Genomic DNA, 19,215 nt, shown 5'->3' with positions numbered 1-19,215 from the left:
AACACAGTTGGGTTGGCGGAAGCACCATCAGTCCTCCTTGTTGAGACGGGACAACAATTGAGAAGAAAAAATAGCAACAGCAAGATACCACCAATTAACGCCAAAGGTATTGGGAATCCCCCAAAGACACTGTAAGATATTGAGTAAATGGCCAAAGGTATTATGCCAAATACAGATTGGAAGGTGCTGACAAAAGCAGAATCTACAGCCTTAAAGGAATGTACAATCCCAGCAGGGTTACATGTGTTGAAAATGTTACATATCAATTCACTGAAATGTTTTGGAAAGTTGGTGTTTAAGAGGGACAGTATCTCTGCTGCTGACCACGCTACTTGGCAATCAAAGGTCTTGCACGCAGATGTAAGCACAATTTGTTTTTGAAACAAAAGAGGCTTCAGTCCACTCAGCTTGTCAAAATTTACATTTGAAATAGCAAAATGAGGCCACATTTCTACTACTTTTCTCTCTCACATGGGGGGAAAAGGCACATTCCCATGACAAGTCACTATCTGGGAGATCAAAACTACACTGACAATTCTGGCTCGCATTCCACAACAGCTTTCTCTGTTCAGCATCAAATAACTCCCATTCAAGAGCACCTGGAATGCCGGACAAATCAAAGGAAAAGGAACACCCTTCAGATAACAAGCTAAATTTGCAGCTGAAGCATTACATGCTCTGTGCAAGGACAGCTGTTTACAAATCATTTAATGGCTTACAGACATCTCACATTCGCTAAGGAAAGCCTCCTTCGTGCCATTGAAACATTTGTACATAAAGGTTATCTCCCACACCTCATGGATGTAACTATCTCCTAGTTTTTCAAATCTGCCTACAGGAATAAGCTTCAAACCTGAGGTGAACTGAAGTGTTGACATGGGCAGATTAATAACCAGTGTATTAACCAAACTGTAGATGGTATTTCTGCAGAAGTGAAAGGCAACTTTTCGAATTTTTCGATGTTTAACATAATTCATCTTTCTTAGCCGTTATTTGTTGTTTTTGTGTCAAATGTAAACACAGACAACAGGTCTCTAGAGCTGACATGTTACCAGGGTACACAACCACTTTTCAGAACTTGTAACGTGTAACCTAAATGTATAATGAACCTAGGTTGACTCTGTCCATGGTGTAAAAGTGCTGTCTTTGTATTAAGTCAAATGCAGATGAAACAATATTGTTTAAGGTGTAAGTGCTGTTAGGCAAAGTGGTCGTACCATTATCTACAACAGCTTGGGGTTTCTGGAGGTTTTCCTGATCTATTTGCCTCAACCGGGCAGTGGCTTCTTTTTGTGAAGGTTTCCAAATTTTGCTATATATTACATATAAGAAGTGCTTTGTTCGTGGTTTTCTAGGACCTAACAAGAATACTTGAAACTCTGTGTTTTCTGACAGGAGGCTAAGGTGTTCTTTAATGGCTGCTAGCGTGCAAGATTTCAACCACTGACCTAGTTTGTCCACGCTGTATGTTGTAATGGTAACAGAGTGTTGTTATGACAAGAGTTTGGTCTGTTTGTTCTAATACCCCTGTGGAGTTTACAAAATGATGATGAGAACCATTTGTGTCCACTGGCCACAATAACCACCCATTTGGACCAGAAAGTGTTCAGTTAAATGTTCCATTTTGGACCCACCCATTGAATTGTTCTTCAGTGACATTTGAAATATTTTGCCATTTGTCAAATTTAGCTGGTGAGGGAATACTGAGTGCATTTAGTTCCTTAATCTTTGTTAAGCCTAAACAACTTATTTGTTGTACAGTTTAATTTAAAAATAGAAATGGGAACGGAATAAGTCATGCTCAAACAAAGCTTTCTGTTCCTGTATTTGCCAATTTCTAGTCCCCCCCCCCCCCTTTAAGTCAATAAACTTAAACCAAAATTCATAGCCTTCGATAGCCAACTGGGAAACAAAAAAATAAGAATATAATAACTTGGTGTCTGTTAACAAGACATTTTTCAATTTCAGAGGAGGCAGTTTAAAATAATAATCCTCAGCATTTTTAATATCATGCCCAGTAAAATATGCAACCTTTCGACATATGTTTTAGAATTACCCACTGATGGAGTTGGACAATGTTCCCATTGTGTGTAATTGTAAACAGTTCTTGGAGTGCTGGCTTTATGTATAAAGTGATGTCCGAAATGATAGTAACAAAACATTTCCCCATAATTTGCTGTTGTTTGGTAATTATCTTAACTTTCAAACAGTATAGTATTCAAGGTCAGAAAGCATAGAATCAACTGTTTTCACATCCCAAGCACCAAAGACCACCCCAGATGTTATTATTGCATTAATTGAAACTTTAAATACATATGGAATTTCAATTGTTTCCGTCGGCCCAAATGTATCAAAAGGAACTTTATCCCAAACAATCCAATTGAGATTTGGAAAAGGTGAAATGTTCACTAGGGACAAGTCTCTTCGGACCTTATGTGGGGACAGGTAAGGTTTCAAGACCTCATCCAGCAGTTCAACACTAGGGTGTTCAGGAAGATAGTGCCCATGTATCAGTATAAAGAAAACAATGACAAATTCAACAGTTAACAGGGCCCATGGAACGTTCTATGGACAAATCAGATAGTTAGCTTTAAGCTAGTTAAACAGCTTATGTACTCTTGACACAGGTGCAGTTGAAATGCTGAGGAACTTGAAAGAATTGTTGGTGTCAGCAAAATATCCAGGAGCAGTTTGTTTAAACACTGGAGCCAGGGGCAGAGAAGGAGAACTTGCAAATGTATCTCTTGTTAGTTCATAGTAATTATTCCATCTGTTTGTGTAGAATTCGAGAAAAACAACTCAGAACTTTGGACATCTCTTGTCGCTGATGGAGAGACAGGTACTAATAAAAGTCCATTTTCCAGCCTCCCCAAGCTCTGGGAAAACTCATCGCTATTGCTTAAATTCTGAAGAGGCACATCCTGACTGACAGTGAGAGGGGTTAAGGAACGGCACAGGAGTCCTTGAGGTCTACTGTGTAGGGCTGCTCACACAGTGTAACTTGCCATTGTCAATTGATACAAAGCGGTTTTCTTTGGAACCAGGCAGCGGTGGTAGAATGAGAGTTCTGGTACTGTGTATTCCCAGGACTGTAAACCAGTGCTCGATATGCAGTGCCAAATTCCTTTTTTAGAGCAATATTTCCACGCACTAGATCCCCAACTTTTAGAATCCACTCACTGGTTGTTGTTGGTGAATCCCTCATTACCATGGTGGCGGCACATGCAGGTAAGTTTCATCACAGAACTGTTGAAATTCCTGCAAGACGGTGACACGTTAATTATGTCAAAAGGTGTGTCTGCTGCCACTGCGCCAGGGCCATCAAGATTTGGGACATACATAGGTGTGCTGAACAGAACCTTATATGGGATGGGCCCTTCCAAGGACCTTCTGGGCAGATTATTTAGTGCTCCCTGGGCTCAATACAGGTGGTTAAGCCAACTATGACCCATACCTTGTACCCTTGCTATTAAGGACTGCTTCAAGTCTTAGTTTTTCTGCTCCACTACCACATTTCCCTCAGGATGATAGGGAGACGAGAAATTAAGTTGGAGGCCCATCATTGCCATGGTGTCCATGAATGCCCTTCAGGCAAAAGCAGGGCCCTGGTCCGAATGGAATGCCCCAACTGCATATGTCCTGATGAAGACTTGCAAGACTCTAATAACAGTTAGGGCGTCAGCTGATCATTGTGGCTCTAGCCATAGAAATCTGGAGCAAGAACCCAACAGTGACTAAGATGTATTTGTATGCACCATCAGGTGTTAGGGGACCACAATGGTCCAGGTACATACACTGTAGTGCTTTGTTGGAAATTAGGAAGGGTGTCTGCAGTGGGTGTTTCGCGTGGACTCTCTCATTTGTCGGACATACTATCTGGTCTGCTTGTATGGACCTGGTCACCAGTAGTGTTTTTGCAATGATGGAACTGTAGCCGCCACACCTGCATGGGCAAAAGCAACTCCTTCATGCGCTAATTTTATTAGATCTAATCTTTGGTCTTGGTTGGGAATCACATGATCACTCACCTCTGGTGTGGTTATGAATGCAACATTTTGAGCGCTTAGATGGTAGGAATATTTGGCAGAAGGTCTGCGTGTATGTATGTGGAACTTGCTATCCCTAATGCATCCGCTCACAGGTGCGCAAGCGGTGGAGTATTGTTGTCCAGTGCCTACTGCTGGTTGTGCTGAACCATCAGTGTAGATGATCATTTGGTATTGAGCAAGAGGCAAAATGGTTGTAGGTGTTGGGTATTCAAGTTCATATTCCAGGAACTATTGGGTCTGAAGTTTTGGATCAAAAACATAATCAACATCAGCGACCGTCAGAGACGTTGTCCATTGGATCCAACGTAGATGTAATGCTTTTGCGTTTGGAATGCTGGCTTTTGTTACTGGCTATAGGGCTGGTACTGGGGTCACAGCAACAATGTGTTTCCCCTAGGTTAGAGGTCTCTTTTATGACGGCTATCTGAACAGCAGTTAGAATTTTCTCAGTGAGAGCAAAGCGTTTTCAGCCATGGAATATAAATGTGATTTACATGCTATTGGAACAATATCACCTTCATTAAATATTACATAGGTGAATCTGAAGGCACCAGCAATTGCTCTGATGACCACGTTTGCTTTGTTATCACGTGTGTGTGTGTGTGTAAGTGTTTTGCTTCAAGCGTGTCCTGGTGTAATGCCCTGAGAATGCATATGTGTTCAACTGTCCAATATTTTCTTGAAAAGTCTGGACGTATCAAATCATAAAGTGGTTTTATGCATTGTGTATAATTTGGAGTGTACGTTCTGCCAAAACTGAAAAATCCCAATAATGATTGTAGCTTTTTGATGGTGTCTGGTGGTTGTAATTGTGTACAATCTTCTAAAAAGTGGGGCACCAGGCTCTTTTCTTCATCTGATAACTCATATCTCAAAAACAGGTCACTGAGAAAGGCAATATTTATTTTCTTGAAATTAAATTTGTAACCTATTTCAACCAAACCCACCACAATGCGGTCCATTCATCTTAGGTGTATGACCATGTCGTCATCTGTTAGGTAGATATCATCTACACAGGACAACGCCTCAGGTTCAATGTCGTGTAGTATGGTTTTTTACAGGTGCTGAGAACAATTCAAGACTGTTCTTATACCCTTGTGGGAGTCAACAACATTTTCTTTGCAAGCCTAGCGCGCTGAAGGGGGTCAGATCCCTGCTTTCAGGCGCTATATTTTGGCAGAAAAAAAATATTGGAAATATCCAAGGTTGTTTTGTATTTTTTGCGCACTAAATTATGATAAGTGCTGTGTACATTTGTTTAAGTGTCTGTAATCTAAGACTATTCTATATGAATGGTTGGGCTTAGCTACGGCGAATACAGGGTTGTTCATTGGTGATGCGCAAGGTTCTATTACTCCCAGGTACTCAAGTTCTGTGATTATTTCTCTCACTGGCATTTTAGCTTCATATTTAATGGGGTATTGTGGCTGTGGTAGTGGTGTCACTCTTAGCGGTATTGTGTGGTATGGGGGAATCTTCATCCCATCGACATGGTTGCAATACAGCGCCGGAGCTTGTGCCAATGCCTAATCTACTGCGTAAGCCTTTCAGAATTCTTCAGGAACAAGGGCTGAGAAAGATGGCATAATGACCTCTTCCTCTACAAGGAGATTACAGGCAAATTCTGGTGGCCAATCATTTTCTGTCAGTAGGACGTCATAACACAACGTTAGTTTTTCAGAGCATATAACTTTAATCATACAATTTGTATTTTCACTGTATAAACCCTGTGTGGGGGAAGGCTGGGCTCACATGTCTGCAGTTTCGACTTCTTTAGTTGCGATCACATCCAGAAACACTTGAAGATTCCATCAAACTATTGTGGCCCCTGCCGCACGGTCTAGAAGAGTCCGTGGCCACATCCTGTTATTCAGTATAGTGCTCATTATGTGTGGCATTTCTAGCCAAAATTGCTGCCTTTTTTTCTTTATAAATTGTCCTTTCTGTTGGGGAGGGGTCTCATCCTGTTTTTTTATAGAAGGTTCAGATGAGTGTTGTGAATCTTTTTTGGGTTTCAGGTACTCATTTTGTTGTTCGGAATAACCCACCTCTCTCACTGCGTTTATCCATTGAGTCCTGAAAGGAACAAGATTGGCGTGTATCAATATATTGATATATATCAGGAGTTTTAAAGTATCTCTAATTCTAAGACTGTACCGTTCCTCTGAGGTCTCCATTCATGGAGATTCTTCTCTGTTTTACAGTATCTTAATTTTGTTTTTGTTTATCCCAGCATTTTTTTTTAACCCTCAGCTGCTTGCTTTGTAGAATTATTGGATTTACCTCGTAATTGTGGTTTACCTGGTCTGGCTCCCAGACTATCTCAACCTATATGGCTATAAGTCTTTAGTATAAATCTTTGGCAGCTCACGTTCTTGATCCTGAACATCCTGGAGACTCTGGTATACTGCCAATGCTACTGCTTCCGCTTTAAGGTTACCTAATATTATCGAGGATGCTATGGCAAAGTTGCCCATTAACTGCATCCCCAGATCTAGGTCCAAGACAGCCACATATTCATCTTGTATTAGTTTTAACACCTCTGGAAGATTTGCAAATGTTGGTGTACCGTATGCAGTAGTGTAGAATGCCCCATATACTGCCTCCCAAGTGGCACAATTGTTCATTGATGGAACCATCGCAAATGGCAAGCACACTGAGATTTCTGTGTTTCTCTTGGGGTCCCGAATGGGGAAACACTGCTTCCAAAGTGCAATTTTTTTGTGCTAACCAAAACAGAATGTCTTCAAATTTGTTGGGTACTTTACTCATAACTGAGTGCAGAGTAGCAGGAATAATGCTCGCTGTGGCCAGATGTGGTTGCGCTGGGGTAGTGTTCAAAGTCTGCATTATGAACTGTATTAATCATCTATATAGTTCTACTAAATTAGTGTATAGGCGGTGTACGTCTGCTATCGACATTGTACCTATATTAGGGTGCGGTGTATAAGTAGCCAATGCTGGCCATGTAGGTCCATCATTACTGAAGGGACCTAGTGTAACATTCTGTGAAACGGGTGGTAGGGCATCATCAAGCCAATTTTGGTGTTCTTGATACGATAGTGGCATTTCTAAATATCTGTATGGTCTGTATTGTGTGGGTGCATTTGCTGGAGTGTAATGATGAAACGTATGTGTGTTCCCATCTGCTGCTGGAAAAGTGACCCGAGTAAAATATTTCTGTTCTGTATGCGTTGCGAGCCTCAACAACAAATGTAACCTCTCCTCCCTCCTCTGTGAGGACATTATTTTTTGTGTTGTGAGGGGGAGGGAGTCTCATATTAGCTGCAATTACGACCCTGTTTTGGTCCACCATTACCAGAAGTAAAAGTGATTTGTGGGAGCCTATTGCATGACACTTATACTCATCAGGGAAGTCATGGTAGAACAGATTGTACTCCTTTCTCTCAGTTATCCAAGTCTCATACATACAAAGACAAACAGAAGCAGGATTTTGGTTCAAAATGTTTTACTGAAACAACTGCATTCTATATAAAAAGACATGAATTTCGATTATGAGGATAATTAGACACACCACTATTACAGCAGTGACGAGGAAAGTGAAACACAGGAAGAGTCCCACCAAATGGTCACAACAATGTATCTAATATCCGTACCTACACTAGATAAGTTTCTGCATGAGAGCGGATAACAGTGATAGCCTAATCTGCCCATCTAGTCCCAGGAAGAAAGCCCAATCCCATACCTGTGTGCAGAGGTAAAGAGGTCTGCTAGCCTGCTGGGAGTCCTCCCATGCAGACAGAGAGAAAGGGTGGAATTTCAGCAGAAATGCAACAACGTGCAGCATAAGATGGCAGGCTGGCTGCAATTTTCCCTCTGGCTTAGTTTGGGCAACATGCTGTTTTATAATAAACCATGTTGTTCTGAGAACTGCCCTGACGTGAAAATGCGTCTTTTCTGTGTAATGTATACATTGCACTGACTTGACCGGCAATACATGGTAAACTATTGTGTGCAGCCTTGGAGTGAGCACAGGATGAAAAGTTGTGCAGAGAAATGAATAACAAATTCTGCATGGAAAGACAACTTATAAAAATAATAAAACAACACCACTAAAAATGAAGTGTTGTTAAATAAGAGGAATAAAATGATAAATGACTAGGTGTGAGGGCGCAGACCTCAAACCCAAGCTAAAATAAATGTGCCTACATAAACGTTAAAATAACCGTACGACAAACTAGACTGGGCCTGAACTTCCGACTTTACTTTGAATTCATTGACATAAGTCACTGTTGGCCTTAAAGTGTGAGCTCAAACCCAAGCACCACAGCAAATCGGAGGTCACGAACATTCGTTTGAGCCATCCTTTACAGGGCTTAAAACCTGTCATTTTGGGAGGTGACAAGTCCCTTCCAAATTGATAAAAGGTTTTTCTGATTGAGGTAGCTCAGGATCTGCATCCAGTGGTGCAGAAAGAAAGGAGCCAATGTCAGTACTCAGGAGTCACAACTATATGGGCTTCACACCACATTTACGGAGCGAGATTCCATCAGTGCAGAGCTGCACTGTGCCTCCTACTGACGGGCTGCTGAAAAGTTCCCAGATTCAGTCTAATATCTAGGGAATATTCAAAAGTTGAGGCATGTGTGCCTAGAAGTCCCTATCAGAATTGTATGTGTCTGAAACATACACAGCCCATTACTACACTCCTGGAATGGAATGAACATACCTTCCCCAATCTGCCCAAAGTCTGGTGGCTATAGCTAGGTATGAAAACCCCCTTTAACACACTAGCATCTCTATAAAGTGAAGGAACAAGGATCAACTTGTGGTGGTGCCAAATTACCTACAAACTGCTTCCTTACAACTGTAAAAGAGCAATGAAGAAAGATAAATGCAATTTAGTTTGGAAAGATGAAAATAGTATCTCTATTCCAGTCTTTCATCTCAACCCACTCTGCAACAGCTCTCCCCACCAATGTCAACATACAGTATACCTTTTGACAAATACAACTGTAGGTGCTGTTAATCAGAGTGGTCAGGAAACAGCCTTGATGAGCTATGAAGTATCTGGAGTGACTAACAGTAAGTAACAATCAAACGACTTCTCCATCTCCAGGACACAAAGGGAGCAGTATCCATGCAACAGTAATGGCAATCATCTGGCATTCTACAAACTATGCAAAAGGGAGATTGCTCTCATTTAAAAAGCTTAAGGTTTTGGGCTTCTATTGAGTATGACTTGCTTCTCCCATGGATTGCATGCATGTTTTGGGGCTACAATAGAAAGAAGAGGGTTATTCGTGGACTGGCACTTGCAGCAGAAGATCTTGTGTAATCTTACACTCAATTTGGGGCTTTGGCATGTCAACAACTTCAAACAGGGGCCACTCACAGTCTCAACAGTGAACACTCCTTCAGTTTTAAGGTTCTTGTTGTCAAGACTCCTCTTGTCAATGACCTAGAAGCCAAAGACTTTGGTACTGTAGGAGACATAAATTGTTAAAAATGCCTTTCTGACTGCAAATCGCTGGTAAGCCTTTCAACAGCAGGAGAACTGTAGCACCCACGATGGTGGTAACTAGGTTTAAGATACCCTGATAGTTGTCCGGAGAAGTCACAACAAGGTCTGAGATGGAACCATCCACCATCCCTTTGCCACCATTAGCATGGGGAGGGTTAAAAAGAGAAGACACAAGTCAGTCCTTCAGTTGCCTTAAAACACAACATATGACAAATGTCACACTCCAACAGTGTTACTATCTTCTAAACTAACAATATGAAAGGTGCGTATCTCTTTCATTCTTTTTCTCAACGTAAAAGGTATGTCTGTCAGTTAGAGCCGGCATATTAACTACAAGTACAGCAGAGGAAGACTGAAGAGAAAAAGGAAAACAGACCCAACACTTCTAAACCTGCTCTTTAAAAACCAAAAAGTTGGGCGGAAAATATAACCAATATTTACTAACAGCACTGCATTATGCCACCCTATAACAGCCTGACATTAATTCAAACTCTCTCTTTAAAAAGAAAGAATAAAATGGCTACTTTAAGTTTTTGCTGATCTTAATCTAGGGTTAATTTCCAATTGACAGGGGAGCCTGAAACATGAGTACTCATAATGTGGCCTCTCTTTGGGGGTTCATTCCTGGTGGCCAAAATATGGCAGTTCTTAACCCTTCTACAGTGAACAGAGTCACTTTTCCTCCCAAACCCCCACCTAAGTGACAAGTTTAAAAGTGATGGACATTGTGCTACTAATGTGACAAAGATGATATTTTCTTCACGTTGGCAGATAGGTCATCAATCAAGGTATAAGCCTAAATCACGCTCTAAATTATTCTTAAAATGCTTTGTATCTACCTGTTGTCTGAATCCATATGGAAATTTATATTTTTGGCTCTTGTGCTTACATCTTGTCGATTAGTTATAAAAGATGATCCCGAGAACAATACATAACATACTTCAAGATTCAGAAAAAGTAATAAGCACAGTGTTGAACACCACAACCCCATCAGGCACAGCTCATACAATAAGGCCTGCTCTAGGTCGTGCAGCGGATCCCATCCACACAATTCTATTAAGTAACTGCAGGGTTATGTAAGAACCAGTTATTGTTTTTTCAAAGGCGATGAGGGACAAGATTTATGTTCAGATTGGATTGAAATGATAAAGTTAATGTAAATCTAATCCTGAGGAATCAGACTCACCTGAAGGCAATGTTTCTCCGTGGCTGCAGGCTCACACAACCACAGCATGGTTGGTTCAATGTATTGCGCTTAAATATGATGTAACGGTTTGTGTACGTGATGAGCAGATCAAATCCAAAATTGAATCCCGTCCATCGCCAACAATACTAGAAAATACATGCACAGAAAATTAGAATGGGGAGACACCATTTGGTATAGTAAATCATAAATAATCATTTAGTCACTCTCAATTAGCAGAAAAAAATCTATTAGAAGTTCTATTTTTATTTCAAAAACCTGCAGCCCTGTTTCTGCTTGCAAACAAGCCCTTTTCTCTTGAAGAAGCAATAATATCTGCTCCAATTCATCAAAGACAAAGCTGCTTCTCTTAGTAGCAGGACATCCAGCAGCCATACTGCTTATGGACCTTTAATCACCCGTTCTGTTCCCCTACACACAATTTTGGATCCAATTAGTTATCATCTGTAAACATTATTTGTAGGCAAAACAAAAATATATTATTTATCAGAGTGCTCATGTTCATTTTAACTTGAAAATATCTCCACGACATCCCACCAAAGCTTTAAGATGCATAAACCCCAAGCCCCACCCCTTAACCGGAAAGTAACATTCAGAGGATTCCCAGCAACAGGGACCCTCAGGTTGCCTGGCTTTCTATCATATTCTGGTAGTCTTCATCCCACAGACAAACCAGACCAATGTTTTGTGTGTTGATAGATGGGGGCTAAAAATATGAAGCTGGAAAGTTATCTGGGGGTCAAAAGGCCCATTTGTAGGCAACATAGCTTACTAATATGAGCACATTACAATTCTGCACCTTGCTTCTAAGATTGTCAGTGCAACAAATCATCTACTGACATTTGCCACTACTGCTGTTATGCCTGGAACCACCAATACTGGATCTACGAGATTGATAAGCCCTCAGTAGCTCTAATAGGAGCACAATACTAGAGATACGATCCCCAAAAAAACTCAAATGTAGGCTAGGACCAGCTAAATGGGTAAGGAATCCTCCCTCCCCACCACACTTAATAAACTTATTTCCAGTACCCAGGAACATGCTTTGTAAACGTTTGGGAGTATACTATAAATGGTGCAGGTAAAGTCAAATATAGATCTACAGTTAAAAGATATGAATTTGGTTTGTTGGCACATGAAACCCAATGATCAACTATGTTCACTACCGCATCCCAATGCATTTGACTCTTTGCAGAGCTATCCACCATGGCCCGTGGTGTAGTTTTATAGAGAACAGTTTTTATTTTCCTTCTTCTTCCATGCCACTGGGCTTTGTCTACAGTCTCAAGTGCCAAAGGTTCTGCCAGGAACAGAGGCAGAATGGCATCAATATAATATTTATGATGAGCACATTAATAAAATAGTCATTCTAATAGGAATATGTGCCCATATTCTAGAGGAGAAGTTAACTGAAAAGACAGTTCAAAGTTTTTCTTTAGTACTTATTTAACCAGCATAATGTCAATCCCAACTACAGAATCCCAAATCCTTTGAACCCATATACCACCAACTGAGTGCTAGCAATAAGTGGGTGCAATTCTGATTTATCCCGATTGATCTGCAGCCCTGAAAATGTATGTAGCTTCATAACTTATTTCACAATTAAACATTCTCACAGGAATGCTTACAGGAATCCTAGTTAAGCAGTAGGTGTTTTGGCCAGGTGAACACTCCCCACGCTCACAGCACCACCTAGCCGTGCCCGTGTCTCCCCCACCCCGCCCTCGCTGCTGCCAAGGGATCGAGGCCCTCTTGTACCTGATCCTCCCTGGTGTCTAGTGGTAAGCGTTAGTGTGTTTTTCAATTCTTTTTCACTTGTTCCTGTATTTTCACTTTTTTCCTTGTTTGCGCCTCGTTTTTCTTATTGACCCGTTTTCTCATTTTCTCTGTCTCCCCTTCCCGCCGCTGCGTCCCTGCGGCCCCACCCCCTTCGCGCCCCCATTCACCCCCCTCTCAGCTGTTCCCCCCTACCCTTCTTAATGGCAGTCGCTGCGCGCTGAGGTGAGTTACCCCTGACCTGTTTTGGCCAGGTGTACACTCCCCACGCGCCAGAGGCAAACCTGTCTGTGCCCGTCTGCGCCAGGACCGCACCCCGTGCAAGAACTACTCGACCCCGCAACCGCCATGCCGCCAGACTCCGTTACGACGCCATCACCCTCCTCGCACTCAACACCGGTCGAGGAAACACCTGCTTCCAGGCCACCCCGAAACGCAGCCACGGAAACCTTCTCCTGCCGCACCTGTAGCTTCACCTGCGACAGAGCCACTAAACCTCCCAGGACCGGAATCAACCACCTCCGCTGCATACTCATCAACGCCCGCTCCGCACGCAAGCACGCCATTCGAGCTCTGGGACTTGCTCGACACCACCACCCCCGAAGTAGCCTTCGTGAGCGAAACCTGGTGGAACGACTCCTCAGCACCCCCACATCGCCATAGCCATCCCGGACGGCTACAAGATCTCCCGCAGGGATCGCGTAAACGGAATCGGAGGAGGTATAGCCATCATCCACAAGGCCACCCTCGAAGTCCACACCCACATGGACGACACCCTCAAGTCCGCCGAACACCTGCACTTCCGAATCCACACCGACCCCAACACCACCCTCAGAGGGACGCTCGTCTACAGACCCCCCCCCCGGACCCAGGGCACCGTTCAGCAACGCCATCGCCGACCTCGCCAGCACCCACCTCCACGGATTACATCCTCCTCGGGGACCTAAACTTGCACCTTGAGAACAATAATGACGCCAACTCCACCACTCTGATCGCCAACCTTGGTCTCAGACAACTTGTCACAGCACCCACCCACGCCGCCGGCCACACACTCGACCCCATCTTCTCCACAAGCGCCCACGTCGCCTTCAACCACACCAAAGAACTCCACTGGACCGACCACCACTGCATCCACTTCACCTTCAAGAAACAAGCCAAACACCACCAGACCGATCTGCTGCCACGCCGATGCTGGAGCAAAGCCACCGAAGATCAGCTGACCAACGCCCTAGCCCAGAGACCGCCTACCGACCCCACCAACCCTGAAAACGCAGCCCATATCTTCAGGCAATGGATCAACGACTGCGCCAACCACCTCGCACCACTTAAGAAGCCCTGCAACAACCAAGCCAGAAAAAAAGCCACATGGTTCACCAACAACATCCAAGCCTCCAAGCGCAACTGCCAGAAACTCAAAAAGAAATGGCTCCACGAACGCACACCCGACAGCCACACAGTACTCAAGGACGCCACACACGGACATCACCAACTTCTCAAGTTGGCCAAGAGATCCTCCTTCAAAGCCCGCCTGGATAACAACGTACATGACAGCAAAGAGCTCTTCAGCATCGTGAAGGAACTCTCCAACCCCAGCGCCAACGACATCCCACCTTCCCAAGGGCTGTGCGACGCACTGGCCACCTCTTTCCACCGGAAGATCGCTGACATCCACGACAGCTTCAACACCTCGACCACCTCAACCACGCCAGTCTCCTCCTCCGCGAACACCACCCGTACCAACCGCCTGACCTCATGGACCAACGTCAACGACGACGAGACACGCAGGATCATGAACTCCATCCACTCAGGATCACCATCTGACCCGTGCCCACACCACATATACAACAGAACAGACACAGCCATCGCACCCCAACTACAGAAGGTCATCAACATCTCCTTCGAAACAGCAAGATTCAGGGAAAGCTGGAAGCACGCCGAAATCAACGCCCTATGCAAAAACCCCAAGGCGGACCTCAAGAACTTCGGACCCATCTCCCTGCTCCCGTTCCCAGCAAAGGTCATCGAGAAAATCGTTAACACACAACTGACCTGCCACCTCGAAGACTACAACATCCTGGATCCTTCCCAGTCTGGATTCAGATGGAACCACAGCACCGAGACCGCCCTTCTCGCCGCCACAGACGACGTCAGAAACCAACTCGACAACGGCGAAACATCAGCCCTCATCCTCCCAGACCTGTCAGCCGCCTTCGACACAGTCTGCCACTACACTCTGAAACCCCGCCTCCATGAAGCTGGAATCCAAGAGAAGGCCCTCGACTGGACCACATCCTTCCTCTCCAGCAGAACCCAGAGAGTTCGCCTCCCTCCCTTCCAATCCGAAGCCACCAACATCATCTGCGGCGTACCCCAGAGCTCATCCCTCAGCCCGACGCTGTTCAATATCTCCATGGCTCCCCTCGCACAAGTGGCCCGCCAACACAACCTCAACATCATCTCCTACACCGACGACACCCAACTCATTCTCTCACTCACCAAGGACCCGCACACCTTCAAAACCAACCTTCACGAGGGTATGAAGGCCATCGCCGACTGGATGAGAGGCAGCCGTCTGAAACTAAACTCGGACAAGACGAAGGTCCTCATCCTAGGGCCCACCCCCTCCGCCTGGGATGACTCGTGGTGGCCAACCTCGCTGGGTACCCCACCGACACACCGACCACGCACGCAACCTTGGTTTCATCCTCGACTCATCCCTCTCCATGTCAAAATAGGTCAACGCCATCTCTTCCTCCTGCTACAACACCCTCTGCATGCTCCGCAGGAACTACAAGTGGATCCCGACCGAAACAAGAAGAACAGTGACACAGGCCCTCGTCAGCAGCAGGCTTGACTACGGCAACGTACTCTACGCAGGTATCCCAACCAAGCACCTGCAACACCTCCAAAACGCCTCCGCCCGACTAATCCTCAACGTGCCCCGCCACAACCACATCACCCCCCACCTGAGAAACCTTCACTGGCTCCCCGTCGACAAGAGGATCACCTTCAAACTCCTCACCCATGCACACAAAGCACTCCACAACACTGGGCCAGCTTACCTGAACAACAGACTCAGCTTCTACACCCCCACCCGACAGCTCCGCTCCGCCAACCTCGCCCTCGCCGTCGTCCCCCGCATCCCACGAAAATCCTCTGGCGGCAGATCCTTCTCCTACCTCGCCGCCAGGACCTGGAACACCCTCCCGACCAACCTGAGACAGATCCAAGACCTGCTCACCTTCAGAAGACACCTCAAGACCTGGCTCTTCGAGCATTAGCAGCACCCCCCTCACCCCCCACCAGCGCCTTGAGACCCTCGCAGGTATGTACAGGGAGTGCAGAATTATTAGGCAAGTTGTATTTTTGAGGATTAATTTTATTATTGAACAACAACCATGTTCTCAATGAACCCAAAAAACTCATTAATATCAAAACTGAATATTTTTGGAAGTAGTTTTTAGTTTGTTTTTAGTTTTAGCTATGTTAGGGGGATATCTGTGTGTGTAGGTGACTATCACTGTGCATAATTATTAGGCAACTTAACAAAAAAATATATATACCCATTTCAATTATTTATCATTACCAGTGAAACCAATATAACATCTCAACATTCACAAATATACATTTCTGACATTCAAAAACAAAACAAAAACAAATCAGTGACCAATATAGCCACCTTTCTTTGCAAGGACACTCAAAAGCCTGCAATCCATGGATTCTGTCAGTGTTTTGATCTGTTCACCATCAACATTGCGTGCAGCAGCAACCACAGCCTCCCAGACACTGTTCAGAGAGGTGTACTGTTTTCCCTCCTTGTAAATCTCACATTTGATGATGGACCACAGGTTCTCAATGGGGTTCAGATCAGGTGAACAAGGAGGCCATGTCATTAGATTTCCTTCTTTTATACCCTTTCTTGCCAGCCACGCTGTGGAGTACTTGGACGCGTGTGATGGAGCATTGTCCTGCATGAAAATCATGTTTTTCTTGAAGGATGCAGACTTCTTCCTGTACCACTGCTTGAAGAAGGTGTCTTCCAGGAACTGGCAGTAGGACTGGGAGTTGAGCTTGACTCCATCCTCAATCCGAAAAGGCCCCACAAGCTCATCTTTGATGATACCAGCCCAAACCAGTACTCCACCTCCACCTTGCTGGCGTCTGAGTCGGACTGGAGCTCTCTGCCCTTTACCAATCCAGCCACGGGCCCATCCATCTGGCCCATCAAGACTCACTCTCATTTCATCAGTCCATAAAACCTTAGAAAAATCAGTCTTGAGATATTTCTTGGCCCAGTCTTGACGTTTCAGCTTGTGTGTCTTGTTCAGTGGTGGTCGTCTTTCAGCCTTTCTTACCTTGGCCATGTCTCTGAGTATTGCACACCTTGTGCTTTTGGGCACTCCAGTGATGTTGCAGCTCTGAAATATGGCCAAACTGGTGGCAAGTGGCATCGTGGCAGCTGCACGCTTGACTTTTCTCAGTTCATGGGCAGTTATTTTGCGCCTTGGTTTTTCCACATGCTTCTTGCGACCCTGTTGACTATTTTGAATGAAACGCTTCATTGTTCGATGATCACGCTTCAGAAGCTTTGCAATTTTAAGAGTGCTGCATCCCTCTGCAAGATATCTCACTATTTTTGACTTTTCTGAGCCTGTCAAGTCCTTCTTTTGACCCATTTTGCCAAAGGAAAGAAAGTTGCCTAATAATTATGCACACCTGATATAGGGTGTTGATGTCATTAGACCACACCCCTTCTCATTTCAGAGATGCACATCACCTAATATGCTTATTTGGTAGTAGGCTTTCGAGCCTATACAGCTTGGAGTAAGACAACATGCATAAAGAGGATGATGTGGTCAAAATACTCATTTGCCTAATAATTCTGCACTCCCTGTAGTGCGCTTTACAAATATAATGATTGATTGATTGAGTAGAAGATCATTAATGTACAGAACAATCAGAAGCACATGGAAGCGTATACCCTTAGCCAGTGTCAGCCATGCAGCATTCAAGCTAATTATTTCAACAGTAAAAGAAAAGAGTAAACGGTACAGAAGGTACCGTTCAATAACTTAGCCTGCAAAAAGGCCCCAATGTACACAGTTTCATAAGTGCACCTACAATACGATCGGTGTATTTCAGTTTGAATAGTGAAAGAAACCCTTTCCACTCTCCTACTCTTAGCTGCATTTTGATGAGGAGTCAAAGCCCAGCCTGGCCTTGAGTCTATGCAGCAGTGCATTAATTTCACATGCACCTGGCGCATGATAGCAAACACCCATTTAACATTATGTAAGAATGACCTGCATGTCATAAAGGCTGTCTTGTCCAGTAATATTTGTAGGGGCATTAGCAGAAGCAACCTGCTTGCACATACATGAGGCAGGATTTTGAATGATCTTCCATAGTAGATTAGGCTGACTTCCCGTCTCTGCATCTTCCTTATATACAAGTAACAGTGTTGGACTAGTAAATGTTCTTCCGTATACCTCAAAATATTCAAAGGTTAGCCCATCACGCTGTGGAGCCTTATTGAGAGCTCAGTGCTTAATATATATCTAAATCAGAGCTGCTCTCACTATTCACTTCTAATCAGGGGCATGTCTACTGGCCCAGGTGTTGTCTTATTTGCCCCCAATGAATATCCACTGCAAAGCGTATAGTGATTTAAAATACAAAGGTAATTTCTCAGTTAACTGCTTTATCCTTAGTGACGATCTTTTAAGTTCTATCTCTTACAGCCAGGATAACTGTGGGTAATGTGTATAAAAGCATATCTTAAACCCTTCTGACACTATTATTTTTTCCTGGAGATCATCTCTACTCTTGCAACATAATAAAGAAAATAAGTTACTTACCTGTAAATGTAGTTCTCCAGTATTGGTATCCTTTATAGATTCACATGCTTAAATCATTCTCCGTCGTTGAAGTGGGAGTCCCACAATTACAAAAGCAGTGTAATGTTAAACATAGCTTGGGAAGGTCATAGAGTCTTCACTTTAGTAACATATCACTATCATTTCAAAGAACCAAACTTCCTGTCAGATGCTTCAGTCTCTCAGATTTTCAGAGCACAAGTGTGAATATGTATTAGTACTTCATGAGAATCCTTGCGTGGAGAGGAGTCGGAGGAAAAGAGTAGGCAGAGATTCTAGACCATGTGATCAAAAACGCATTCCACCACGACCCTGGTTCAGAGTGTCGGCTAGAGTAGAATCAGCATTTTCGGTTCTGGGAGGCTGCAAACAGGTCTGGACTTGGTCTGCCTCATTGATGGAAAATTCCCTCCCAGACTTCCAAGTTGATCTCCCTTTCATGGCAAGTACTCCTCATTCAGCTTAGAGTGCCTGCTATGCCACTTTGATTTCCTGGCACAAGTTCTGCTTTCAGATTCCCCTGGTGACTGATCAACCACTTCCAAATTCTTAGCTTCTTTTGGGAAAACACTTGAGACCTTCCGCCACCTTGCTTATTGATACAGTGCATGGTCGCGGTGTGTCTGTAAGGATGAGTACTGCAGAGTTTTGTATCGTGGGTATGTACCGCCTTGAGTTCTAGCAAGCTGATGCAAAGAGACAATGGAGAGGGCTCCCATTTGCAGTTGACTTGCAAATCTTGTAGATGAGCTCCCCAACCCTTTAAGGAAGTGTCTGTGGTGATGACCAACCGGAAAACATGAGGTAAGAATGTCAGGCCTGTGG

At 44.1% G+C, this 19,215-nt stretch overlaps 1 protein-coding gene across 1 annotated transcript in view; it reads right to left on the bottom strand.

The window, feature by feature from the left end:
- GMCL1 (germ cell-less 1, spermatogenesis associated) overlaps positions 1-19,215 on the bottom strand; it is a 556,440-nt gene that overhangs the window by 96,368 nt on the left and 440,857 nt on the right. Inside the window, exon 12 of the mRNA XM_069214203.1 lies at positions 10,721-10,866. Within this exon, the coding sequence (XP_069070304.1) occupies positions 10,721-10,866 (146 nt within the window). The remainder of the gene's footprint in view (positions 1-10,720; positions 10,867-19,215) is intronic.

The sequence above is a fragment of the Pleurodeles waltl genome, chromosome 11, assembly GCF_031143425.1.
Source record: "Pleurodeles waltl isolate 20211129_DDA chromosome 11, aPleWal1.hap1.20221129, whole genome shotgun sequence".
NCBI classification, from domain to species: Eukaryota; Metazoa; Chordata; class Amphibia; order Caudata; family Salamandridae; genus Pleurodeles; species Pleurodeles waltl.
This window is presented reverse-complemented; position numbering and strand designations above follow the sequence as displayed.